The 27,519-nt window shown below is 39.2% G+C and overlaps 5 protein-coding genes across 5 annotated transcripts; 2 read left to right on the top strand and 3 right to left on the bottom strand.

The window, feature by feature from the left end:
* The first annotated feature begins 307 nt into the window (after positions 1-307).
* On the top strand, positions 308-1,405 carry LOC124312510. Its single transcript, XM_046777042.1, has 5 exons — positions 308-443; positions 517-628; positions 695-827; positions 883-983; positions 1,043-1,405. Exons 2-5 carry the CDS (start codon positions 590-592, stop codon positions 1,145-1,147), a joined length of 378 nt encoding a protein of 125 aa, XP_046632998.1. The 5' UTR covers positions 308-443; positions 517-589; the 3' UTR covers positions 1,148-1,405.
* Positions 1,406-6,798: 5,393 nt separating this feature from the next.
* Positions 6,799-8,686, bottom strand: LOC124312405. Its single transcript, XM_046776912.1, has 4 exons — positions 8,296-8,686; positions 7,420-8,206; positions 7,121-7,353; positions 6,799-7,050 (listed from the first exon to the last, which is right to left on the bottom strand). Exons 2-4 carry the CDS (start codon positions 8,172-8,174, stop codon positions 6,935-6,937), a joined length of 1,104 nt encoding a protein of 367 aa, XP_046632868.1. The 5' UTR covers positions 8,175-8,206; positions 8,296-8,686; the 3' UTR covers positions 6,799-6,934.
* Positions 8,687-8,904: 218 nt separating this feature from the next.
* On the bottom strand, positions 8,905-10,756 carry LOC124312390 (ribosome biogenesis protein BMS1 homolog). Its single transcript, XM_046776896.1, is given in 5 exon segments — positions 8,905-9,761; positions 9,822-9,970; positions 10,040-10,230; positions 10,337-10,457; positions 10,523-10,756. Coding segments are annotated over 5 exon segments (1,293 nt in total). The 5' UTR covers positions 10,596-10,756; the 3' UTR covers positions 8,905-9,002.
* A 2,444-nt stretch (positions 10,757-13,200) lies between these two features.
* On the top strand, positions 13,201-13,939 carry LOC124312520 (neuropeptide-like protein 31). Its single transcript, XM_046777053.1, has 3 exons — positions 13,201-13,282; positions 13,423-13,540; positions 13,610-13,939. Exons 1-3 carry the CDS (start codon positions 13,265-13,267, stop codon positions 13,738-13,740), a joined length of 267 nt encoding a protein of 88 aa, XP_046633009.1. The 5' UTR covers positions 13,201-13,264; the 3' UTR covers positions 13,741-13,939.
* A 3,895-nt stretch (positions 13,940-17,834) lies between these two features.
* On the bottom strand, positions 17,835-18,793 carry LOC124312495 (BPTI/Kunitz domain-containing protein-like). The gene is made up of 4 exons (XM_046777024.1): positions 18,692-18,793; positions 18,526-18,577; positions 18,264-18,434; positions 17,835-18,196 (listed from the first exon to the last, which is right to left on the bottom strand). Exons 1-4 carry the CDS (start codon positions 18,719-18,721, stop codon positions 17,994-17,996), a joined length of 456 nt encoding a protein of 151 aa, XP_046632980.1. The 5' UTR covers positions 18,722-18,793; the 3' UTR covers positions 17,835-17,993.
* Between the last annotated feature and the right edge of the window lie 8,726 nt (positions 18,794-27,519).

Raw genomic sequence — 27,519 nt, 5'->3', positions numbered from 1 at the left:
GGGACAAAGGGGTGGCGCGGGGTTCTCTTTCCTCGGGGTAGGATATATAGTCTTTGAAAATAAAATGCCTTTTACTTAAAAATCAATCATAAATTAACTACAATGACTATCGAGGTGAAATAAAAATTGAAAGATTACCTGATAACGAAGGAATTGTGTAATCCAATTCTTAACGGAACTGACGAAAATTTAAATGGGAAAAATTAAAACTAAAACTGAAACGGGCGAAACTCCGTAAGCCGCCATGAAAAAACTGTTACTAGTTCACGTCCATTTTTTTTTTTTACAATTTCAGCGAATTGGCAACTTCGGACGTTAGCCAACTCTATTGGCGGTGGCGAGGAGGTTTTACTAAAGGTCCAAAATATCGGCAATAAGTGGCATTTGATTACATTCTCGCTCTTCTGCGACCAACTGCAGTTCATTCAATTCGACTTAACCAAGTATTACTCATTTGTCATTTTTTAGTTATCTTTTACTGATTTTCTAGAAATTCTTCGCTTCATTCAATAACAGAAATCGGCTGCGCTTAATTGGTGGGCTGATTTATCAGGCCTTTGTCTCATCCCAGGTGCTGTTGACAATTTTAATGGCCATTCTGGAACTCGCGGAAGTCCTGCGACGTGATGTAATCAATTCATTTTGCCTCAATTTCAATTTGAAAAATTCATCACCATTTATCTTGTGATTTAAGACGGGCGACGCAACCTTTTGGATATTTCTAATTCTGAACATGTTGACGTTTACTGCGGGATTGTTCTGGTTCAACATTCTCATTGTTGGTCTCAGTAGCTACTTATCTGGACTCGAAATGGCCAAAGTTTATGGTAAAAATTCCTTTGATATTTTTTCAATTTCTTTATTTATTTATTTTTTTTTCAGAACAAATATTGTGCCCTATTTTACTTCATTTGCATCCAAAAGACTTTTCATCAGCGTTTTTAATTTCTTCAATTTTGAGTCGCCAATTATTACGTGGAAAAGTGAGTATACGCAATATTTGTTTAATTACTACCAGCTACTACGTTGTTTGTACTAATAGTCTCATGTATTTACAGCAATCGAAGCGGCGTTATCGATGCTTGAAGCTGCCAATTTTGCCGCATTTTTAGCATACTCTTTTTCTTCTTCTTTAAAGTCGTTGTAAAACAGGACAAGGAAAATACTCACGAACATAACTCAGTTGTTATTGATGATACAAATGATGAAACAAACGATTCCATTCCGTTTATTACAGAGCCGGTCATTGCGTCCGCAACAAACCATCATCAATGATTTAGTCAATACTTATTAAAAGTGCCATCATTTGGTGCTTCATGATTGGTACCATCATGACTTTTATTACCATTCTTTAAATTTTGCCAAAAGAAGAATGTTTGAACATAATAAATTATTTTGCAAAATTGTTTTTCAGTTTGATTTTTTAATTATTCTCCGCTTTTGGGCTGGTTGTTGTGTAAAAGATTGATAGACGGCTTCCTATTTGATCCTGTTGGTTCGTCTGCTAAATCACACGCGGGTGAAATATTTGAAAGTGAAGCGAAGAACCAGTAAAAGAAAGTTGGCTTGCATTTTAGCTAATGATTTCTGAGTTTATTAGGATCGGATTTAATTTTATTCGAAATTTTTTTCGTGACGGCGTACAGGACACTCCTTTTGAAAAAGAAAATATTGTGTGAAAAGGTAAAAAAAAATTACATATTTTCTCTGCCCACATCTAATGATTAATTTATACCCCGTCTTATCTTTAATTTATAGCCCGTCTTATCTTAAACCGTTTTTTTAACTTTAGATAATGAGAATTTATCCGTTTTGAATTTTGAAAAATATTTATTGAACCCACATACCGGTAAAGGGAAAGAAAATTGAATTATTTATTCACAAAAAGCGATACCCTATCCTGATGCACTCCTCTCCAATTTCAGATGGTAAAATTGAAAACTTGTCGAAATTGACGAGATACTAGCAGAAGAAGTGCCATCAGCCACCTCCAATTAAGGAGGCGACTGACCTGGTCACCTGGTCAACTGCGCGAAACAATATCGTCATCCAAAGCCATTTGAACATTTCAATACCCTCTCCCAATCGTCGTTTATTCTGTTTGTCTGAAATTTATAACAGACACCCAAAAGTAGAAAACGAATTTAATTATGTTCAATGTGAAATGCCTTATACCTATTAGTGTTGAGTGAGTATTACTTGCTAAAAATGTTAAATATTAAAAAGAAAAACAAATGATGTTGATGGTATAGTTTTGGTTTAAGAATTTTATTCAGACATTCAAACAAATCACGCACACACAAATTGACACACATTCTTCAAATCCACACTCCATTCATTCACACGAAGGAAGCTAATGAAAATAAGGAAATGAGAAAGAAGGTGAAACCAAAAGAAAAGAAATCGGGTCGTGATATTGACAATGTTGATCCAACAAAACTTAAATTCGACACCCATTTAACGCGCCTTCAACAGCTAGCTCAACTATATTTCCACAATGGTGCGAAAATATTTCGACAACTGATATATAGCGTATATAGTTCGACCTAACCTAATCTAACCTAACCTTAACTACCTTAACCTAAACTTAAAAACTAATTGTCGAAGTAGTTAAGCATATACACTGTGTCGACGTATTCTCGCACCAGTCGAAATATAGTTGCCATATGTCGAAGGTACAGTATCCTGCACGGAAACTCGGACAGCCGCTAGGTGGTTCTTACGAGTATCCTGCGTAGAACCCCTAGCGTCTGTCCCAGTTTCAAATGGGTGTCGAATTTAAAGTTTTGTCGGATGAAACTACCAATATCCGACCCAATTTATGAAAGAAGAAGATGACGAAACAGATGAATAAGAAAAAAAGGATGAAGGGAAAGATTTAAGGGGAAAGATGAAGAATAAGACAAAAGACATAAAGACACAATAAGCACATAAAAAAGAGTAATTGTTTTTTTGTTTTGTTTTGTTTTTTTTTGGGTGAGGAGGGGGGGAAGGGGCATTTTAATTGTATCGAGGTTTTCCTTTACTTAGGTCCTTTTTTTTTGTTTGGTTTGCGAAACGTCGATTTCGGCTAACAATTCCACGTAAGCCGATTGGCAGCTAGCCAGTCTCCCGATGAGGGTCGTCTTACCGCTGATGCCGTCAGAGGCAAACGTACGATTGATCATTACGTAGTACTTTTTTCCAACCTCGTATAGCCTGAAGTTTTTAATCCTTTTCAACAGTTGCAAGTTTGAACAATTTGTAACGACCGTTAATCCACGTATGATGTCGTCGGCGGCCGCTTTTCACATCTCCTCATTATTTCCGGATATCATCAGTGAATAGGTGCCGTCGACTGATCCTCTTGTACTCACGACGATTTCGTATTCTGTTTCAATGCGATAGATGTTTGATCCCCCGCTACCAACAATCCGCCCATAATCGCCACCTTGGTTATTGGTGAGTAAAAGTCTGTTGCCAGGGAGAGATTTTTCCTCAATGGGACTGGAAATGACGACGAGTTCTTCTTCCGTCTTTACTGGGCCACTGATGATGGTGCGGGGGGGGGGGGGGGTATTTTTTGAATCGGGCGGGATTTTTCCCATTGTTCTACATTTTTTGATTGGGTTGTAGATCCACCGTACTGGGCTTTTGGGTTGTTTTCACTTGAGGCATCATTCGGTTTCTGCTGGAATTTGGAAAAGATGTGAATCCAAATTGCATTGCCATTTTCCGAAATTTGGACGTTCCTAACCTCCTGAAAATCGTCTACGACACGCGCATGGACAACGCCCATGGAGGATTCACTCGTGCAGCAACAACCAATTAGAGAGCGCAGTTGGAGAGCGCGTCGTCCAAATTTTGGATCTTATCAACAAGCATGATCTCACGCTAAAGGTTCAAGTTATAATTGACCGACTACATTTCGAATCGAAGGAATTGTAATAATATAAACTACCTCATCTAGAAAATGCTTCGCTAACGCAGGTGTGAAATGAGAAATCCCGGAGAAATGTGACAAGGTTTTATGAATCAAATTGAAAATTCATTTCTCGCCAATGGATGATTATAAAGCTTTAATCAACAATCATTTTTAAAATACCGTTCTTCCAAAGTCACGGCCAAAGGGATTATTAATGAATGCCAGCACTATTATAATTGAGAGCTATCATAGGATAGATAAATTGTTTCCGAAAAAAGGTGCCCAAAAGCTGTAGCTATGATGAAGGCCATCAATAGTTAAAATAAAAGCATATTAGCCAACTATAGGCTAAATGCACTAGTTAAAGCCTATAGATTAAGAACTCCAAGGGACCCGCCCCCTCTAATGATGATGGGTACATCCAGTTACTGGGAGTTTGGCTAGGATAAAAGGAGCAGCGAAACTCTGCTGTAGTCACTACTCATCAGTCAACACTACCACAACGTTTTACTTATAACATATCAGCAGCACATCATACAGTCTGCAACATGATTCTCATTAGGTGAGGTTTTTTGTTACTTTATTTTTTTGATTTAGTACAAGGCAAAGAATTTTATTGATAATTTCATGTTAACAAATGATAGGATTTCGGTTTTGGTCATCTGCTGTTTATTTTTGTCGCTGGGAGTTGACGGAGCTCCTTTGAATTGGTTCCCGCATCCTTTTTTGCCTGCTGGTGCCAATTCCGCGATGGAGAAAATCTTATCAGACTATGACAATAAAGTTGGCGATAATAGGCCCTTTATTGTCGAGGATAACTTTTTCGATTTATCAGCCGACCAATTCGGTGACTTTCTGAAATTTATCAGAAATCAAGTAAGTCGATTTTTGATATCTTGCCTTTCACGTGTACATTGTCGAGTTCAATTTGTGATTCGATTTTATTTTTCAGCATCAAAAAGGAGAAAGGCTTGTCAAAAACATTGATTTGGCCGATTTGGCTAACCAAAGGGTTGAAGGAGATGATGGTTTCAACTCCGCCGTGGAGAAAAGCTCATCAGACTATGACAATAAACTTATTGGCGATAATTGGTCGCCTGCCTACATTGTCGAGAATAACGTTTTCAATTTACCAACCGACCAATTCAATGAACTTAGAAAATTTGTTAAAGCCAACGGTGAAAGCGAGAAAAAGGACAAGAAAAGGTAACATTTGTTGTTTTGTTTTACATCGTTTCATCTGTGCTACTGCTAAATTATCTTGTCATTCTTTTGAATATTGCTACAGAATTTAGAAGAAATAATTGAAAAGAGTGATCGCATTTGTCTACACATTAGCCCATAAGACATCAGATGTTTTGGCGTCCAGAACTTTTCTCCTGAACATTGTACATATCCATTTTCTGAAAAAAATGCTGTTTTGACGTTAATAAGACTGACCTTGTGCACTCCATACAACTGCTCCTGTAATAAGACTAAACATCTAAGAACCAATGCGCATCTAAACTCTTTTTTCTTTTCTCCAAAGAAACCAAGTGGATTTTTATGCTATTTGATGAGACAATATTGTCACGGGCGGTTCAGTGCGGGCTTCACGTTGCTGTGGCCGACCAGTGGTGTAGTTTGACGGAGCTGGCTCCGTGATTGCACGAGCCCAGCCTCCACCAAAGCACATGCACTGCCGTCACTCCCAACACACGAAAACGGACGACAGTGCCCAACACCAATTAACAGAGACCCACACACCAGACAGGTCCCAACTCGACTCAACCTTACGTCTACTAGGGGGTCGTCTTAACTGTAGGGGAACCCAAGGTGACCTTATGTCATCATCATCATCTAAGTACAGTCGTCCCCTTATCGTCGTTTCCCAGAATCGTCTCGTTGATCGACGATTGTGTTAAACTGTACGCGACAATATTCTTTGAATTTGTATTTCGGTTCAATATATTTGTCTCGCCTTCTTGTCACAAGCTAATTCTCTATTCTGAGTTTGAATATTCGATCAAGAAAACGTGTCTGCATGTATCTCATGAAAAAAGGTGCGCCCATCAGTCGAGGTGCCAATTAATTCTTAGGTTATTATCTATTTCACATGTATTGTTTCATGCTGAATTTTTGAATGCATCACCGCATGTAGTTGTATAAGACGTCTCTCTCTTTCGTTACAAAATAAAACAAACAAAAAAAGAGATGGACAGCAGCCGGAGGAAATTCAGATTTTCAATCCCTTGTATATATATAAATAGAGACCAGCCTAAAATTGTTATATAGGTCATCAATAGGTATAATGCCCTATACAATCACACCCACACACAAAGGGGGAAAAACGGAATTCGCTCCGGGAATAAAAAGACAAATCACTTTTTAAAGAAGAAACATAAATCAGAAATAAAAAGTATCAAAAATAATAAGTCTCCAATCGTTTGCGTTTGTTAGAATTTTCATTTTCTTTTTTTGTTTTGTTTCGTATTTTATATCATTGGGATATCAAAGTTATTTACATTGTTTTGTTTTTTTATTCAAAGATTAGTACACAAAAATTTATATCTGGTGGTGTTTTTTCACACTCGAGCATAGCTCGACTTTCTTCCGAGTCTTTTTTGAAAAATAAAATTCAATTTTTTGAATTTCACGGGGGTTTATTAAATTGAATTGTTTCACCAAGCCTCGGCGTTGCGGGTCTGTCGTTTGCTCCTGGGCACGGTGGGCGAGAGCTGGGGCATCTGGACGACGTCGGACGGATTGATTCCGACGCGCGGGAAACCCCTGGGCACGACGTCCGACTTGTCGGAGCCGCCTTTGCTGAGCTTGGGCGGCGAGGCCAGCGTCGAGCTGGAATCTTTCGGGTAGGTGCCGGTGGTGCGGCGGCGATGGAGGACCAGTCCGATGATGAACCCGCAAACCAGAATGCTGGCCAGCACCGACAAAACGACAATAATGGCCAGGTAAGGGGCCTCGATGTCCAGGGCCTGGGCCAGAATTTCCCGCGTTTCCAGGCTGCGGTACAGCAGGTCGCTGCTCTCCTCTTTAGTGGCGGCCACTCTGAGATGAGTCGAGTCGAGTTTGTGGTAGAATTTCGACGACGTGCTGTCGGAGGGCATCGTGTGCCCGTCCATTTCCAGCGCAAAGTGGCCCGATTTCACCTGTCACCCAAATGATTATTGCCAATCATATTAATCAAATCATTTTGAAATGAATTAGAAAAGATGGTACCATATCCTCGAGGTGGGAGGCGACGTCGATCTTGTTGTCGCCGACCAGCGTGAAGGTCAGGACCGTTCCGTCCTGACGGGATTTGACCTGGAGGGTCGACTCCATGGTGCGGGCCGACAGGCCGTTGAGGATCTCGCCCACCTGCTGACGCACTTCCTTCTCCATTTGCTCCTGGGCGTGGTCCATGGCCGGGAATCCCAGGGTCATCGCCACGACCATCACTGGCACCAGACCTGATCGGACGGACCAAATTTTTTAAAAATTTCGTCATAATTTGGTTGTTGTTGCTGGACACTTACGGCATGTCTCCGGGGAGGAACTGGGTGGTGTTGGCCACCTGATTTCCGGCTTCGTCGACGCACCAGCAGCTGACTTGGCCGCTGTTGGACTTGGCCGGCAGGCACTGGATCGGCTGGAACCGGCCCAGGTGGTCGCATTCCGGAATCAATTCGCCGCTCTGGCCGCCACCGCCTTCCTTCAGTTGCGTCTGCCGCATCTTCTGGCACCGGGTGTAGTGCGGATGGGCCAGCGATTTACCGCGCTGCTGGGCAGGAGATAGACCCACTGTTTTTGTAGTTGTCGTCGTTGTTGTTGGGGCTTCCGTCGTTGTTGTTGTGGTGGTTGTTGGGCTGGTGGTGGTAGTTGTTGTCGTGGTTGTTGTTGTCGTCGACTCTTTGACTTCCGGCTGGACGTCGTGGAAGGCGTGGCGGGGCTCGGCTTGGAGGACGGCCGGCTCGACTTGAGCCAGGCACTTGACGGCCTGTCCGTCTGCGCCGACAAAGACGGCCTGACAGGTGCAGGGATCGACGGAGCAAGCAGCTTCCGGATGGTTGGCGCACGTCTGTCCGGCGCAGGCCTCGTTACGGCTGCACGACTTGATCTCGCCCAGCATCGGCGACTGCTGCGGGCAGAGGACCAAGTCCGGGCAGCGGCTGGCGCACTGCTGGTAACTGTGAAAGTTGTTGGCGTTGCCTCCGCATCCGCCGAACGAGAATTTCTCGCACAGCTGAGTCTCCGGATTATAAGCCCAGCGAGGGAAATTCGCCCGGCACATGCCCGGCTCCTTGGGCAATTCACACACGTTCACTATTAAAAATAATAAAACAAAATTTTTTAATGAAACAAAAAAAATTGTGAATTAAGTTAAATGAATTAAAGTCAATTGAATTTCCTACCTGGTTTCTCGCAGTGTTGGCTGCACTCCTGGACGGATTCGAAATTATTTTCGTTGCCTTCGCATCCGCCGGAAATGAATTCCTCGCAGGATCGGGAAGAAACGTTGTAAAAGTAGCGGGGGAAAAGGGCCCAACAAAGGCCCGTCTCGGCCGGCTAGCTGCAGCGATCGGTGCACTCAAGCCGCTGGCCCTGTTCGTCGATGAAGGCCACCTTGCAGTCGTCGCAAGGATCGGCCACGCAGATGGCGTCCGGGATGAACGGGCAGCGGACGTGGAGGCACTCGTCCCGGCAGGCGGTTGGCTGGACGCTCGGGTCGGGGCAGATGGGACCCAGGGCCCGTTGCTCCAGGACGGTCCCGTTAGGCGAGCAGCGGACCGATCCGCGGGTGAAGGAGTCGTCGATGGGCTGGCCGGTCGTGTCTACGCACCAGCTGAACTCGCCCTGGCTCTGCTCCCGGGCATAGTCGCCCTTCAGGGTGCAGACGGGCAGAGAGATGGACATCATCAACGGGCCGGAACTGTTTTCTGTTTTGTTAATTTAAAAAAAATTCCATTTAATTGGATTAAATTTAATTCGATTAACTTTAAATAATTTCCAATTAAACGGACCTTCGGGGGAGGTGTAGGTGGAACTGCATCCGTTGGAGCAGCACTTGGCCCGGCCGGAACAGTCCGAGTCAGACGAGCATTCAATGACGGCCTTGGTGTCAGCTGGGCAGCCGAACGGGTTTCTTAATGGAATCGGGCAGCCAAAATCGGGCAGCCAAAATTTCCGCCTGAGTCAGAGTAGGTCCTTCTACTTTTGATTCAGACATCTGTACATCCAGCGTCCTTTGCAACTTCATCAGCGACGAGATCATCTCTGATTTAGGATTTGTAGGGCCATCCTGTTTGGAGTGCGAGTGACTGCCGCCAAGCTCAATGTAGATGGAATCCTTGTCGTAGATGATACCGCCCACCCCAGACATGGGGGCATAGATCAGCTTCTCTTTTTCGACAAGCGAACGTTTTTTCAATTTATCCGGTAAAGGGCAAGGATCGGGAAGAAAAGAAACATCTTTAAGGCGGAAATCACCACAGCCTGGGATGTGGATGGGGCAGTGTTTTCTCAAGTGGACACCACGCACGAAACCGTAAAGGCAGATGTCCCGATTGTATTTGGGATTCTCGTGTAATCGACTGGGAGGTGTCATGTCTTCCAATCGGTCCACCAAGACGTAAGGATGAGTCGATCTCCACAACAGAGGTAGGAATTTCATGACCGAGATAAAGCGGCCGAGGTTCTTGATCTCGTTTTTAGGGTAGGTTCCGTGGAGTTGACCAGAAAGGTAAAACAATTTTGCTCCCTGGTAAACTTCTGTTCAAAATCTGTGCTTCAAAACTTTTTTAGTTTTTTTCAGTTGTTTGTTATTCTTGAACATGTCCAGATGAGTCAGAACGCCCATTACTCGGGGGAATCCATGCACCTGGTAATCGTTCGAGATCATAAATTTTGAACACGAGGAGTATGCTTCAGTAAATCTTACCTGACAGATGTTGAGAAATTCAAAAATTTCCATTTCAAAGCCAAACGAAGCATCAGTCAAAAGCAGAACAAGGTCAGCCACTTTCGCGATGTCTATCATTGAGTTGATGTCGTTATTGCATTCCATAAAAGTCACCCTTCGTTTTTTACCTAGATTTTTCAAGAAAAATAATAAGTTTTAGATTCAATATTGTAAAAAATTAACGGATAACGCATTACCCGTGACGATGGTTACGGGCCCCTGCATGGATGTGATATTCTGTCGTGTAAAGTTTTTTATTAGAGCTTGGAGTAGAGTGGTTTTTCCAACTTTGGGTGGGCCAGCAATGGCTACCATGATCGGTGGGGGTTCTAATGGAGTCCTGTCTACTAATGGAATATGCTGCTTTTTCGTTTCCAAATCTTGGGCCCTGAAAAAAATTGAAATTGTTAACAACGAGGGAACAAAAATATTGCCGGCTCTGAAAGAGACTTCATGCAAGCCTTGATTGATCTTTGATGAACCAAGCGATTTACCTGTGAAAATGTTTCTGAGCCTTGGCTACTGACTGGATAGCAAAAGCCTTGGGGTTACGCTGACGGGCATCCATTTCTTGAACGTGCGGATCCTTGACTTTTTTCTTGTCCGCTTTGCGCCCTACAAATTTTTACCATCGTTAAATGTTTTAATCTTCAAATACTGTAATCCGAAAAGTTATGTACCAGCACGGCGTTCCCGGTGGGCCTTTTTCTTGTCCTCAACATGGTCCTCCATCCTTGCTCCCTTTTTTTTCATTTGAAAATACTTATAAAATCTGTAAAAACTGCACCTTGACAAGCAAAAAACTGAAACTACGAAGAAGAAAAGGCCATGTGCAACTGTGCAAGACAAACCACGAGAACAATATAAAAAGCAATAAGCAGACGACGAGAATTGTCAAAAGCTCTATCTAGTGTTGCTTTTGGGAGTTACTTTACAATACCATCTGGGATTCAGAGATGACACTATAATACAGAAGAAGATGAAAAGGGGAAACTATTGCAAATAAATAAATTCTTTCCGTTTGCTAAATTTAAAATAATAATAGCGATTAGCGGGGGGCCCTAGTCATTTTTTATTTTTTTCCTACTATTACTAGAAATATTTCGCTTCAAACACAGAATAAATTGGCTGCGCACAATTGGTGTGGTGCCGGGTGATTTATCCAACCTTCGCCTCCAATTAAACTTATAATAAATTATTTTACAGAAATATTTAATTTTTGTTTTAATATCCTCTGCTTTTTGGCTGGTCGTTGTGTAAAAGATAGAGGGTTCCTAATTTCCTATTGGTTCCTGTTGGTTCGTCTGCTAAATCACACGAGAGTGAAAAATTTGAAAATGAAGAAGAACAAGTTAATGAAAGTTGGTTTGCAAGTTGGGAGTTGCATTTGGCTTATTAATTTCTGAGTTTATCTTTATCGGAATTTACTTATTTAATTGATGGATCTTCTTATAATCTTTAATATTTTTGTCAAAGTCGTTTGAACATTTCATTTCCCTCACCCAATCGTCGTCTATTCTGTTTATCTGAAATTTATAACAGGCACACCAAAGTAGAAAACGAATTTAATTATGTTCAATGTGAAATGCCTTATATTACTGTTGAGTGAGTATATTACTTGCCAAAAATGTTAAATAATAAAAAGACAAACAAATGATGATAGCTATAGTTTTGGTTTAAGAAATTTTATTCAGACATTCAAACAAATCACGCACACACAACTTCGTACATATTCTTCAAATCCACACTCCATTCATTGACACGAAGGAAGATAAGGAAGATAAGGAAATGAGAAAGAAGGTGAAAGTAAAACAAAAAGAAAAGAAATCGGGCCGTGATATTGACAATGTTCATCCAACAAAACTTAAATTCGACACCCATTTAACGCGCCTTCAACAGCTAGCAACTATATTTCCACAATGGTGCGAAAATATTTCGACAACAGATATATAGCGCATATACTTCGACCTAACCTAATCTAACCTAACCTTAACTACCTTAACCTAAACTTAAAAACTAATTGTCGAAGTACTTAAGCATACACTGTGTCGACGTATTCTCGCACCAGTCGAAATCTAGTTGCCATATGTCGAAGGTGCATCAAATGGGTGTCGAATTTAAAGTTTTGTCGGATGAAACTACCAATATCCGACCCAATTTATGAAAGAAGAAGATGACGAAAAAGATGAAGAAGAAAAAAAGGATGAAGGGAAAGATTTAAGGGGAAAGATGAAGAATAAGACAAAAGACATAAAGACATACTAAGCACATAAAAAAGAGTAATTGTTTTTTTGTTTTGTTTTTTTTTTTTTTTTTTAGGTGGGGAGGAAGGGGTATTTTAATTGTACTGTATCGCGGTTTTCCTTTACTTAGGTCCTTTTTTTTGTTTGGTTTGCGAAACGTCGGCTTCGGCCAACAGTTCCGCGTAAGCTGATTGGCAGCTAGCCAGTTTCCCGATGAGGGTCGTCTTACCGCTGATGCCGTCAGAGGCAAACGTACGATTGATCATTACGTAGTATTTTCCCGACAGACATAAAGGCTAGCTTTGACTATGCTGTGTTCGTATGAACGCCAATAAAATGTCATGCCAGTTCACTACATAATACTGTATGTAAGCTATTATGTAACAAATACTGCGCGACATTGAAGCCGAAACAGCAAGTGAATTTTGGTTACGTTTCACATGTTGCGTGGTAAGTTTAGTGAAGGAATGTCTTGAGTCAACTGGATTATGCGGTTTGGCGCAGAGTCCAATTGTGGGATTACCCAAAATGCTTTTTCGACAATAATAACAACAATAAGTTCATCGAAGTTCATTGAGCACAAACAAACAGCCAACCTTTTCTGTTAATGGCGGAGAAGGAAAATATTCGTTTGTCCATTTTTATGGTTTGATTTCGTTTTAACAACTGCCGACATTATACACGCAACAAAATTGCAAATAAATGGCGCAATCTGATTTGGTTAACCCAAACCCAAGTTGACGTCATTTAGTTTTCTTTTTACATTGTCTGCACAAGTGAGAAATCCGTTTGGTTTCTGAACTGAAAAGAAATTTGAGAAAAAGTGAGAAATTCAGGTGTACATACGTATTGCGTCATCGGGGTCTGATTACCGTAATTCAGGCAAACGTTAGATTATGTAATAAATGCTGTTTTTGGGTTCTTGGTTGTCAATACTGGATTGACTTCAGTGTGTAGAAGAATAAGGAACTTTCTCTTCCGATGCATTGTTACATTTTGTGTCTTCGTTGGCAATCCCGCGCTGCAGCAAATTGCGGCACCCGCACCATGTTATTCTCTGATTAGTTATATATTTTGTCATCCGCCACCACACTGCTGCTTTGGTCCGCAAAGTATAAAAGCTTTTAGCTGAGACCGGAGTGGACATCAGTCGACAAAGTCTGCAACCAACCAACCAACATGAATTGTACTACCCTGGTAAGCTAAATATTAGCTATATCCAACACTTAAATATCATAACGGAATTGTATATAGATTAGTCGTTGTTTGTCTGTTTCATTCTTGAATCATTTGTGTCGCATGACGCTGAACTTTTGATTTTCCCCATGACATTCCAGAGTCTGAGTCTTTGCGTCCTGCTGGCCGTTGTGGCCGCAATCGTCGTCGATGGCGCCTCCCATGAGAATCGCCAACGACGCGGCCTCTTCAGTGGACTCCTAGGAGGTGGAGGCTACGGTAAACTATTAATGAATGATTTAAACGTTCAACGATGGATCATGATGGTTTCGATATCGTGATCAACAGGTCAACAGCATGGAGGCTATGATAACCAAGGATACGGAGGGTACGAAAACCAAGGATACGGATACAGCGGATACAATCAGGGGTACGGCGGATATAACCAAGGATACGGGGGTTACGGCGGTGGTTATTAAATCTCGAGAAAAATATTAATTGTTATTTATATTATTCTTGATGTTCCTTTGTACCATAAAATACTATGATTCAATGATCTGTATTTCGCCATTTCAGTCAGAAAATTGGTACAACATTTTCAATCATATCTGTATAACTGCTATTGTGATTAAATTTTCAAATCATTTAAAGAAATAAAACACAAATTTATTTACATTACGACAAAGGTGTTCTGCTGCCCCATTGGGCATTTTGCATTTTGATACCTAATACAATACTCGTTAGCCTATCTCAATTATTATTTGCATTTTCAGGCCTATAGTTAATAAATATAGGGGTAAGAAAACGGTCAGCTGTTTTTTTGTTTGTTTTTTTTTTGTGGGAGAAAAGGAAGATACGTACTTTTGTTTGGACAGGGGCATCCCGCGGTTTGAAGGCGGGCGATTCGAAGGCGGACGATTCGGGGAATTTGGAAGTGGCGAAAAATTTCGCGGATAATTTTAATTGTTTCTTCCTTTCCCTTCGACTGTACAACGCTACAACCCTTTAAATTCAAAAGTTTTAAATGATTCTCCGCGTCTCAAAGGTGCAACATTTGTGTAGGTATCTATTTTGATGATTGAATGTTTGTATAAAAATAAACGACGAATCGATTGATGCTCTTTAATCGTCAAATTGAATTATTCCTGTACGAGATAAGAAGGTGAGTGATGCTCTGCTTTGTCGCGTTGAAGCAGCAATTCAAAACTGATGCCAAACAACGAAACACGCACCGAAATTCTGCATCACCGAGAAAGCGGCCACGAGATTATTGCTATAGAAATACATTTATACGATTTATACTTCCAGCATCATGCACATAAAAAAGTCGAAAAAAGTTTCCCATTATAGGAATCAGAGCCTTGTTTACCTTTTCGTAATGACGCACCATGTCTGCCTTTGGCCTCTTGATTGTGAAAACTTATGGATTTGCTTCACAGTTCACCCAGTTACGAAGAAACTTTTTCCAGCAAACTTCTCAATTCCATTTCATTTTGGCTCACACCAATGTAAATTGGCTATAAAAGCCTTTGACTGAGGCTGAATGGACATCATTCTTCAACCTGTCTTCAACCGACATGACTCGTAATATATATTCCTTTGGTGTCTGTACTGTCGCAGATGGACTACAATTAAATACATTTAACCTTATATAACACGCTTTATTTGATGCTTATTGCCCATCTTTTTTGTTTCCATATGCCACCGATATTCTGTTTTTCCCCATGAATTTTCCAGCTCAGGTTTTGTGTCCTACTGGCCGTTGTGGTCGCAATCGTCGATGCCGCACCGGCGCACCCCGTGAGAAATGCCAACTGCTGGGCGGACCGGCGGACTCCAGCATATATATAGTTAAGAAGATGGTATACTGTATGCTAATAATGGTATATTATGCTACGACTTGCTTCGTACACGAATTTTTTTTTTTAAATAAATTTAACTTGGTGGATTATTTTTTTGAATGCATCTTGATATTCAAAAGTAATATGAAAGGAATTATCACTCGTTGATTGTGCATGAACATTTGAGTTATTGCGAGCCCGAAGGGCGAAGCTAATAATCGCATACGCAGAAAAAAAAAAGCCATGTCACTTTGTCTGTATGTATGTATGTATGTATGTATGTATGTAACGCTCCATAGCTCGGGCTTTTTACGACACATTTCAGACTTTTTGGTCTTAAAAATTAGACAAAAAATATGCGGTGCGACCAGAACAAAAATAATTTCATTTACTTAATTAGTTCTTCTGTAATTAATGAAAAACTGTTAAAATAATTGCTTAACGACTAGTGACATCTGGCGGTGGCGACTACAACTTTTCACCTTAGGTTTAAATTTCACTTTCCACTACATATGTAAGTGTCATTTATTTAAAGTGTTAAGTTTAAAATTCATCCTTCTCGTCGAATAATTTTTATTGAAATATATTCGTAATGGATGGTTAAACATGAGTAAAATAATTTTACGAATATATTCCGCCCAATCAAATCACCACCAGATGTCCGTAGTATCGCCGTGATGACGCAATCTTTGATGTCCCATCCATGACGCAACAACCAGATTTGCATTTATGTTTTGCAGTTATTTGACTAAAAGATGGTTATTTTTAAATTCAATTATTGAACTTTATGTGTAAAAATTGGAAAATAAGAGTTAAGCAAACTAAACGTTAATAACTTGCAAGGATATTGAACTGTGACAGAAAAATACCGTTTTAAGACCAAAAAGTCTGTAAAGAAAAGTGTGAACTGTGAATAAGTCCGAGTTAACAATAGGCCCTGAATTTTTCATTTAAGACAGTTTTCAACTGGCTTACGATTATCCCTTCGCGGCGAGCTGATAAGCTTGCTTTTCTATCTTAATTATATTTGGATTGATTTCAAGTGTTTGCAAAAAATATTTAGGCTGGTTCTACAAAATCCAAGTATTAGGATCCATTTTAAAAAACCTCGTTCCCAAAGCTAGAACATTTTATGGCGGTTAAGTTATTGCCGAGTTATTGCAGGATTTTCAGCCGGGCAATTCTGCCCCCTGGCGTTCGAATCCGTAACAACACACAACTCGTAACGCAACAACCACTTGCTTATAATTTGAAGATATAAAACTATATGTTGCTCAAATCAATAAATTAATGGTTGAACAAGGTCGGAATAATTAAGCAAATATGGAAAATCAAAATTAATTTGACAGGAAGTCCGATTTTTAACGTATAATTTGTCGAATCGCAACGGCAACTCTAGTGCCAATGTCACTCTCGAACCTCCGAGTCTACTTAAGGGCATTGGCTGCTACTGAAAAGTACACGCATTTAAACTCAATAAAAATGGCGTCTCTAGCAAACGGCAGGGCAAGCAACTGCTCATGCATGTCCCGTCAGAAGTGGTTTTTTCTCCTTTTTGTTTTCATCGGTTTCATTTTGATGACGGCTACAGGACTGATTGTTTATTATAATTTCTGCATTCCAACTGGTGTAGAAACCGAAATAATTTGCCTGCCACCGGCTCCAGCAACCAGCTGCCCAGCACCACCAAGCAATTTGCCACCTTGTACATCCCCACCAACTTGTCCGCCCATAGCCGCTTTGCCTTGCCCCAATAGTCCAGCTCAGACTTGCAGACCCTGTCCGACGCATCCTCCGTGTACCACGTCAAATTGCCAACCATTCGTTTGTCAGGCGCAGCCTCCAACTGAAATTCGTCCATTGACAGAACCCGAAATGACCAACACAAGAGCCTTCGATCTGATAACACGACATCCCGTGAATTCTTACCAACGTCTGCAAGTTGCTCTTCAACTGATGGAGTTCAGCATCGAGTGGTGGGCGAATGCTTTCACCGTCCGCAACTGCATACACGACATTAGACGTGTGTGCACCGTTTGCAAGGATCGTTACCATTACTTGCGCTGCATTGTGGAAAACGATCTCGACTCGAACAAAGAAATTCCCAAGGCGACGAGATTCGTCAATGAAAAATATGTCAACGAACCGAGTAACAACATGAACCACATTTACGCACTGAATGACCGTGGGAATCGCTACTGGTTTCCGGAAGACATCCGCCGCCGAGCCTATCATTCCGCCAAAGAAGAACAATTTCAGAAGTATTTTGAAACGGACGTGGACATGTGGAAGTGGGGACTGCATTACGATGAATACATTCCGCTTCAGATCAACCAAAGGGCACTCAGTTTTTGGATCGACAAAGCCGGGACACCGAACAGAAGACATTGCACACCTTGCGAGGGAACGAATCCTCTCCATCACATGAGTTGTACTGCCTATCCGCATTACTTGTACGAAGGTGGAACCCGGACCACTGAATACGATTACACCTGGTGGCCACCGCACCAGCTGTAAGTTTCAGGCCCTGTGTTACACGTTGAATAATAAAACTCTCGATTAAACTTGATTCTGATAATAAACAGTCGAATACAAATGATTTAAAAAAATATTTTTCTCGACTCTGAATTTACTTTATTTCCCTCTATTATTAGCCGATTACCCTTTATCAACGATTACCCTATACGGAACACCATTTTCAAATAATAACTGATGCAATTTATTTTCCGGAACTATAGCCAATTATAAGGATACAATTTTAAATAGCAAAGGAGGTGGTGCACAAAAGATAACGGTTTAGCCTGAATGGTCTTCTTCTTAGCAATTCATCATCCAACGAAGATTTTGTTGTTCGTTAGTTTTATAGTCGCGGGAAACATCTAGTAGGTTAATTATTTTGAGGCTCCAAAGGGTAAGTAAGCGCACATGTCGTCGCATTTCTTCTTGGACGCGAAACGATTTGCGTTGCCACCGCAGCCGCCGTAAATAAAATTTTTGCATTCGCCTTTATTACGCGAGTCAGTTGGCGGATCGAAATACCACGCAGTTACCGCCGCTCGGCACATTCCAGAGTCTTTTTTTAAAGTGCACACATCTGCGAGAAAAGAATTAATCATAATGATGTGTACAGTTTTGGATTTTTTGAATTTTAGTAGACTTACTTGCCGGTGTTGCGCACCTCTTCTCACATATCTTTTTTGTCCCGAAACTGTTAAAGTTGCTGCTGCATTCACCGATGTTGAACGAGTAACAAGTTCCAGTCGCTTTGTCGAAATACCAAGTGGGAAGTAATGTTCGGCACTTGACGGATTCTCGCTTCAAACTGCAAACGTCTGTTCAAAATTTGAATCATTAAGTATTTTCATACAGGTATAGGCCTATTTGCAGTTTCCTTTCCCTTATGAACTTGTGCGTTATACTTACCATCAAATTGGGCCGCTTGCGATGTGACCAACATCAAACTCATAACGAGAAACTGATATGAAAATAAAAAATTTTATATTAATTGACTAACGGTACAATCTCGACAATTAGTAGTCTGCTCATGATATGAACTGTGAAGAATAAAGTAAAATATGTTTTAGCTTACCAAAGAAAACATTGCAAAAGATGTTTTCATGTAGCCTAATAAAACCGCTTGACAAATTTGAGTGTAAAGACGACGGTGGAAATTGCTTTATTTACCTCTGGCTGCCAAAGCGTATCTGAAATATTTGAATGGTGTATTAGACAATATAAGATGCTCTAAATTATACGTTCTATTATATACTCAATTGAATTTTGCGTGCGTGTCAATCTAAACTGGAATCAACCAATAGTTAATTGACAAATGTTATCCGTGTCCATGGGAAAAAACTCACCGATATATTTAGCCAATGATGACATAATTTCGGCGGTAGTATTATTTTCCCGAGGTTAGTAATGCGGATAGCTGATACTCGATAACCAGTCAGAAAATAAAGCACGGGTTTTTCTCGTAGAGTTTCTTGTCAAGAGCGTGGTTTTTCTCTAAAAAGCACGCAAATTTTTATTTTTATTGTTTAATTAGATTCATTTTACATTTCATCTTGACGTAATTCTTTAAATTAACATATTGGTAATCCCATACGCAGATCGCGTGCCTATTGGTGTTGGTTCTTGCCGCCCAAATTCAAGCTCAAATTTACGGATACGGTCTCGGCGCCGTAAATGGTGGATACTGCGGAAACTACGGTGCCTATCCGTTTGCTGACGTTCGCGCCACCACGGCCTATACACAGAAATCCTCGTCACTTACGTCAATCCTGATCTTTCTCGGCCATCCAGTCAGCCAGGACTAGCGCTAGCACTCGAATCAATTCGCATCAAAAATCAAAATTCGAGTTGAATTGTTTTTTTAACGCTATTTGAGTTGAAAATGAATTAAATCTAATTGCGAGAAACTCCTTTAGAATCCATTCTAATGAAATCACGAAAAATTCTAAAAAGTCATTTCTTGAATTAGGCAGGAAATATTACACTAAAACATCCAAAATTTTAACTGTTTTCATTTATTGCAGTATAATATCACTTGAACCGCACTTAATTTAGTGATAATTCAATTATAATAGAATATCTCCTTAGTTTAACGAAACGAAGAGGTTAGCGCATCTAGCGGTTGAAATTGAAACTAAAAAAGTCGCAGGGGAGAGTGGGGCTATTTGGACCGATTTGTTTTCTCGTGTTGGACCTTGCCTAATCATCCGATTAAAAAAAAAATGTTTTTTTTTGTATTTGCCTCACTTATAATATGGATAATTATTTGGAAATAAGATATTTATGAGGGATTTTTCTCGCGCTTACTCTGGGACTCACCCCCCTCCAAGCTCGCTCTCCCCTTTGCACATCCGTCTATTGACTAATTATAATGGTTGAATCGAATAATAATCTATAATCGAGGGGTTGTCAACTCGATCCGAAGGTGTACGGATCTTAAATCCAAAAATCATTTTTTCAGATTTTTGGGATTTTTTCAGATTTTTTCAGATTTTTTCAGATTTTTTCAGATTGCTATAAAGTCTTATTTTACCAGATGGAACACCCATTGATTGACGTGGCTTTACTTTACAGATAATTGTCCAGCGCTGGACAATTTCTTTGCAAACCTCTGACAAAATTTGGAATGTAACTTTGTGCCCAGGTGAAAGTTTGAACTTGGACGGGCACCGTGAAAAGATAGATCCAAATATTTGTAGTTTTTCTTCTTTATTCATAATTTCGAGAACATCAGGATCACCAAGTACATCTCGGATGTACTCTTCAATCATGACACTTGACTCATTTACTTTAGCCAACGCACGAATTCCACTAAAATTGAGATCGTTAAGTATTTTTTAAATACTTTCAGGTACAATGACCTTGTTTTCTTTTAACAATTCCCATGTATCGTCATCCTCTCTACAAATACCAGAATTTATAGAAGTCATTTTTCCCATCAAAAATTCCTAGCATGGCACTGACTGCAGACAGACCAAGAGACAGACAGAAGCCCAAGGGGAATTATTAACACAGTAAGGGGAATTAGAATCGATAACGAAAAAAATCGATTCTTATAAAATTTTGTCGATTTATTAAACCAAAATTCTTGGAATTTTGGGATTTTTGGGATTTTTGGATTTTTGGATTTTTTGGATTTTTTAGGGATTTTTTTGAAAAAATCCGAGGGTGTACGAGGATTTTTTTGAGTTGACAACCCCTCGTCTATAATAACCCAGAATAGGCAAAATGATAAAAATAACTTTTGAGGTTACGCATCTTTTATTCTAAATTTGAATTTCAAATACAAATAACAGACATAAATTAATATTCAGACCCAAATACATTTTTTGTTGTTGACTTGTCGTATGGGTTTTTTGCGTCTTCTTCATATCCCGAACTGACTTCAACAGTGCTGCTGATTGTCGATGGGCTGCACAAATCAATTGTCGATGGGCTGCACAAATCAATTGTGTTCCCACTTTGGTTAGTATAAGATGTAATGATGAGAATTAGAGGTGAGGTGCTAAAAATAGAGGTGTTTGTCCATCCCTCCGTATCGGTAGTTGATGGCCAGGATGTTAATGAGTATGATGATGTTGATGAGTTGATATGAGTTGATATGTCCGACATGGGGGTGGTCATGGGAGTGGACATGTGGTTAGGTAAGGTAAGCTGCAATTAAACTCTATAACTTAATACCAAAAATTGCCACGTAATACAGCCTGTTTCAAATGAATGGAACATACGGAATGATGGACTTCAGGAAAACACCTCTTTACCGCCTTAAATACGGCTATTTCAAAATCAGAAACAATTTCTTCAACACATATACTGATTAAACAGTGTTTTTTATCGCCTCAAAAACCTTTACATAGTCAAAGACTCTTTAGCGAATTCCTTTGGTGCTGCTCTAAATGTGCCATCCATAAACCACTGAGGCACTGACAACAGCTGCCTACAAGTTGCCGTTGTTCATTCGTTAAAAAAAGCTTGTGGCGGAACCGGGATGACAGAGACCCTGCAAGTATAGGATCATATGTATGTGAATGTGAAACAATCTCGGTCTAAATTAATTAGAAAAATTTTAGAAACTAATATTTGTAGTTGTGTTCTATCAAAAATTGGATGATATTTAATAGTTACCATTTACTGCACCCAGGTTGATTTTTTAGTTTGGTTCTGTCAGGTCAATCTTGGGAAAGGGATGTTTTCTCTCCGATTTACAGCCAGAACAAAATGTTTAAAAAACGGAAGCTGCGTTTTCAGAAGCTCTACAGCTTTCGTAGAAAGACAATTCTGAACAATCTTCCCGGCCGTGGCAAATGGTTGTTTTCTTGATGCCTCCTTAGTGTCCCTCACAAATTCCAATATTATTTCCGTTCTAACATCGGCAGATTATGAGATTTCTCAGTGCTATGGGGAGGAATTTAAAATATTGTTGACTGTAGATTTTCATGGCATTTTTTTTTCTGTTGATAATGGCAGTTCCTCTTGCATTCTTCTGTCGGCTTCTTGGTAGCTCCGAACTAATAGATGACAACTAAATAAGAAAAGAAAGCGTCTGGAAATCAGACTTAATCATAAGAAAAAAACTCAAAGTTTAATCAAATGAAATGATTTTTTTGGGGAAACGCGAGAACGATCGACAAGGCACTTTAACATTTTCTCATCATGATGTGAAAAAGGACCAATGCCAAGTAGACCAACTAGAATGATTTAAAAGACTGAACCAATAGCTCATGCAGTAACTTAGCAAAGCACTTCCTTGAATAGTTCTATAACAGTCATTAACGTAAGAATTGGGGACTTCATTGTCGTCACTTTCACTTTCTGACTCTCGGAGAGAAGCACTCTGTACATAGACATCAGATTCTTGTTCAAATGTTTCCTGGAACGAAGATCTAACACTGACATATGGCCGCACCGCAGTCCTTGCGATTGCTCAATAGTAGAAGCCGTATCATTCCATTCTTGATTATGTCTTTTGCAAACCATTGGATTGCTTTATGGCTAGAGCTGGACAACTCGACCAGGGCCTGTCGGATCTGTTGGTGTAAACCGCTTTGCTAGTCCTTTATGCCGCATATTTAGCACAGATTCATGGGAATTCTTTGAAAATAAAGTAGTTCGTGGATCTTGATTGTCAGCGTCTTTTTCAATCTGCCAAGAAAGGAAAAAACAACAACATTAGTTTGTCAAATAGTAATTGGGATATTAAAAAGCCATTAATGTACCAAGGGCTGATTAGCGTGTTCGTCAACTTCATCCTGGATCGAGTTGTGAGTGTTATTCATGAATTAATTCGTAGTATTGACATGCACATATAATAAAATTAGAACTGCTAATAGCTAAAATGTTTTTCGATAACTTTTGCTTACCGTAAAGTGCCTAGCATTGACGTTCAATTCAAAGATCTTATTTCCAATTATATATTTATTAACCGAGAATTCATCGTTTTTCCATGTTAACACACATCCATTTTTATGATTCTGAATGTTCTTACACCAATCAAAGGTATCACCATTGAATTTTTCATCTATATAACAGACGCCCGACCCTGTAAGAATTTAGAAAATAAGTTTCAATCATATACAAAGGTAAAATTCGAATAATGAAATCTAATCTTACTTTCCATTTGTAGTTATACTCATTGAGGATGAAAAATTATTTTTTTTTACCCTTCTTGCATTTTTGTTATGTCCGCAATTTTGTTGATGGTGGGACTGGGACATTCGACCGCGGTTAGCTCCAAATCTTCTTCGTTTTCGAAATATTCCAGCTGAACGGGAGTGTCTTCTGATGTCGTGTTCTCCATCTTGACGATTGCAGATCTTGACTGATGTGTTATGCTAAGTGTTGCCATCCATTATATACTAACCAGTTGATGAGGTCTATTCGTAACCTTGACTATATGTAAAACGTTTACGTTTACGAGAAATGGGTGACGGTGTTGTGAATTCCAAGTTAATCAAACGGGTTTCTTCGAACGTCAAACTATTTGTTTCTTCCGTTTCTCGTGAAGAAATTCGTTTATCCTCAAGGGATTTTTCCAAACAATGATATAAAACTATTAAGTGTCATCAAGTCAAATAAATAAGTCCTTAAAGTTAACGTGTATGAACATCTCCAGTGCAATGAATAAAAGTTAAATTTTCCCGTGAAATATGTTGTTTGTTGAGTATAGCTTCCGCATTTCTTTCGTAAAAAACGGACGTTGGGTTTTTGGGAATTAAAGGTTGGCTTGTCTTAAAGGGAACATGCCGCAGTCGTTTCAATTACGATAGGATGGAGTGTTGGAATATTGCGGTTAATATCTATCTGTTTCAATCGAAAGCGCCGCACTTGATTGTCACGGTTTGCGTTTGTTCTGAAAATCATGCGTATAATGAGAGGAGGACGAAGGTTGTGAGTTTAGTGATGAAATAAAAAAAACTGCGAAGTTTTGCGGGTTAACATTGGAGAATATTCGTGCAATTGAAATTCATTATCGAAGTGGAAGTAATCGACTTCTGAAATACATGGATCCCTACGTGTGGCACCCGGAAGTTAGAGTAAGGTGTATTTGAAAAAATGTTGTGTTACATTATTTGCTAAATGCTGTAATTTGCAGTGTAGATTGGCTTGCTGTTTCAGTCAAATTATGATAACTTGAGTCGGTTTTTGCGGCATCGGTCGGATTAAGCTTCGTGAGCGGAGAAGTGGATAAAATTTTTCGTGAAGCAAAGGTAATTACAGAAGGCAATCAGCCGGATCCCGTAAAAAATTAATTTGTGTTCGGTACGAATCGCAAAAATTTATTTAAAATGCTTCTCTATTTTGAATACTTTTGGTTCTTCATGGAGACGATTTTCGCCTGGAGTTTCGCCGCACTAATATGTCTTTTGTACGTGATGGTGTATTTTTTATTGAAACGTTGCTTTGGTTTTAAGGCAAATCTGGATGATTTCGTATAACTTTCAATTTTTTGTTTGTACGAATCTAAGTGTATCATCAATGTTTGTGATAATTGGAAACCACATTTTTAATTTAGACATTAAAAAGAAAGAAAAAAGTGAAAATGACTGTCGGAATACTTTAACTGAGTAATTTAGTCAGACATCAAACCTTTTTACCTTTGACTGCTAGCTTTATTACAAAGAATGGGTTGTATATAATAGGAAGAGACTATTTTTGTAGTATAGAGAAATAGTATCGATATGTGTGTTCCGTGTGAGATGAGTCGAAAAGAAGATTGTTTCAATGGTATTATAGTTGTGTAAGATCTAACATAGGTAAAGGAAGTTATTCTTGTTGTTCTTTAGTTGAAAAGGATAGCCAATATTGTTATTTTTGACAGTATGCTTACACTCAATGTCAAAAATCATGTCATAACATACATCATGTCATAAAAATATGTTCATTAGAGTGAGTAACAGCTGGAGGTAATTGGATTAGCATTCAACATTTGTATCAATTTTCGCAGAAGATCATGTTGAGTCTATATGTTGCTCCAGTAACATCGGAATTGTATGGAATCTAAAGTAGAGAAGAATTTTAGTCTCTTTTTAATGAAAGTGCATTGAACATTTTGTCTTATTACCTTGGGCAGCATGCTTATCCAAACATTTTCAAAAGTAAATGTAGCAAAAGACAAGAATTCAGTGTTGTCGAAATCAGCTGGAGGCCATGTGATCCAGTCCAGTGTCATCCATATCCAGAATCCGTATCATTATCGAGAGAGTCAGATGAGAACTACATGGTGTGTGTGGAATGAAATCTCAACTAGTGGAAATTAAAGTAAATGTAGGATGTTAGCTTTGATTGTCTGTGGGTGCTATCGATATTCAATTGAAGTACCTTTTGAAGTGTGTTTTTTTTATACAGACAGTGGGATGCAACGTTGATGCTTCTGACGATGTTGATGCATAATTTAAGCTTCAGACGAATTCGGTTGAACAATCCCGATGTTTGAAAGAATCTTGTCCACAAAAGTCGTAAAGTTCAACAGATTTTTCTCCTTCATATTTGACAAGTTTACGACGTCACCTACCACGTCATTATGCGTGAGTCTTTGGGTTCGGAATGAAAGTTTGGCCTTTGATTGCTTGTCCTTTGAACCTGAAATTATCAAATAAAAAATTGGAGGCACCGGATTGGATTCAGGTACGGCGTCTTCCTTTTTGAACTCCATCTCTTGGTAGGTTGCTTTGGGGAAATATATAGAGATTAGATGCATCCTCATCTTGCGTTCCAAAAATATCATCTTCTGGTTCAAAATATTCGCTGATCGCCAATTGTGAATCCGCAAGTGTCGATTCAACGTCAGGAACGATCAGGATACTGTACTATTAAATTCCGCTTAAAACACAGGTGTTACAAAGAATGTGCATCCAACGTATGTAAACTAATCAGTGGAGGCAAAATATTGCGAATGCATTCCTTTTTACTGACAATGAGTGTCATGAAGACGACTATGATGAAACCAATGAAGAACCGAGACAAAAAAAAACGTAAAAGAAATAGAATGGGAATCAATGTTGAGAAAATGATTGATATGATTATGATGAGAGAACTTGATAAGAAAGGAGAGAAGGAATTTGAAAAATTGAGAAAAGATATCTATCTTTTCTCAATTCTTTGTTTTCTCAATTCTTTTGTTTAAACAAAAACGTAATGACGAAGGATACAACAAACCCAAAACCCCATAAGAATTCTGATGATTGCTGTAATACAATGGACAAAAAAGGAGTGAGAGACTAGATTAATGACAGTAATGAAAGAAATAAGTGATTTGTGTGATTCGCCTTAATCAATATTCTAAAATTTTGTTAAATAATGGGATTAATATTAATTATTAGCAACGATAATTCTCAAATGATCTTTTTTTTTTCTGTGAATACGGTGCTTTTAGTGGTTTATTTGTGAATCTTCAGTCATATCTGCTAAAATACAAATCCATCTATAATAACATTTACATTAAAAACAGATTATCTCATATTCAAGTTATCGGCCATTTCTGGTGATCAATGAAGTTTGTAATTTCTCCCTGTTTTGCTTGACATAATAATGCTAAAATATCATTGTTTTCTCATTGCTCACTTGTTGGATTTACATTACAATGTATGGCAATATTACCTAGGGTAAAATTTTTGCCATAATATCGCCTCTTTCTGAAGACAGCAAATGTTATGCAGCGTACATGATGACACAACAATACTCTCAACTTTCTCAATATTGACATAAACATCGTCTTGGATTCTTCGAAATATATTTTTTAATTTGCCAAATAAATGTTCAACGACCATTTTCGTAGCTGAAAATTTAAAATTAAAAGTTCTTTAGAAACCAGCCAGTTCCTTTTTCATATGATGATAAACACCACTCTTCAAAAAGAAACGCTGAATCCCCAATGATGTGAAACCGTTTGGGATTAAACAAAATAGAACAACAATTACACAATTTGTCATTCATAAACTTAAAAGAAATCGTGAGAGCTTGCAGTGAATCCACTAAACACATACGAAAAAGTGCCATCATAAACAACAATGACTATTATGACAAAGATAAATTTTATCAAGTATACGTTCCTGTACGTTTTTTTAGTATATATGTTGTTCATTGACGAGAAATGGTACTGACTTAATTGTGTGTATGATTTTTATGTAGCTTGCTCAAAGACTTGGAACTCGCTCTACCTCAGCAGTGGCTATTTTTTTACTTAAGTTACTGCCAACATTTTGAATGTAAAAGTTCCTGTAAGTTTTTATAGTATGTTTTCTTTGACGGGAAATGGAAATGACTTAATTTTATGTTTGGTTTTTAATTTAACTTGCTCAAAAGCTTGTGGCTTGAGTTCTTCTACAACACCAGGAAAACAACGGATCTGGTGTGTCATTCACAGTCGTAACAATGTTTAAAATGCCAGTTATTTTTTTTTATTGT

This window comes from Daphnia pulicaria, chromosome 8, assembly GCF_021234035.1.
Source record: "Daphnia pulicaria isolate SC F1-1A chromosome 8, SC_F0-13Bv2, whole genome shotgun sequence".
Taxonomy (NCBI): Eukaryota; Metazoa; Arthropoda; class Branchiopoda; order Diplostraca; family Daphniidae; genus Daphnia; species Daphnia pulicaria.
This window is presented reverse-complemented; position numbering and strand designations above follow the sequence as displayed.

Excerpts from the sequence above, each read along its gene's own strand:
- LOC124312510 (XM_046777042.1), top strand. The coding sequence starts at position 590 with ATGGCCATTCTGGAACTCGCGGAAGTCCTGCGACGTGAT. Across the intron at positions 629-694 it reads CGGAAGTCCTGCGACGTGAT|ACGGGCGACGCAACCTTTTG; the intron begins GTAATCAATTCA and ends TTGTGATTTAAG. Across the intron at positions 828-882 it reads CGAAATGGCCAAAGTTTATG|AACAAATATTGTGCCCTATT; the intron begins GTAAAAATTCCT and ends TTTTTTTTTCAG.
- LOC124312405 (XM_046776912.1), bottom strand. The coding sequence starts at position 8,174 with ATGTGCCGGGCGAATTTCCCTCGCTGGGCTTATAATCCGGAGACTCAG. Across the intron at positions 7,354-7,419 it reads TTCCTCCCCGGAGACATGCC|GTCTGGTGCCAGTGATGGTC; the intron begins GTAAGTGTCCAG and ends CCGTCCGATCAG. Across the intron at positions 7,051-7,120 it reads CCTCCCACCTCGAGGATATG|GTGAAATCGGGCCACTTTGC; the intron begins GTACCATCTTTT and ends TTTGGGTGACAG.
- LOC124312520 (XM_046777053.1), top strand. Across the intron at positions 13,541-13,609 it reads CCTAGGAGGTGGAGGCTACG|GTCAACAGCATGGAGGCTAT; the intron begins GTAAACTATTAA and ends CGTGATCAACAG.
- LOC124312495 (XM_046777024.1), bottom strand. The coding sequence starts at position 18,721 with ATGAAAACATCTTTTGCAATGTTTTCTTTG. Across the intron at positions 18,435-18,525 it reads GCAAGCGGCCCAATTTGATG|ACGTTTGCAGTTTGAAGCGA; the intron begins GTAAGTATAACG and ends AATTTTGAACAG. Across the intron at positions 18,197-18,263 it reads GAGGTGCGCAACACCGGCAA|ATGTGTGCACTTTAAAAAAA; the intron begins GTAAGTCTACTA and ends CTTTTCTCGCAG.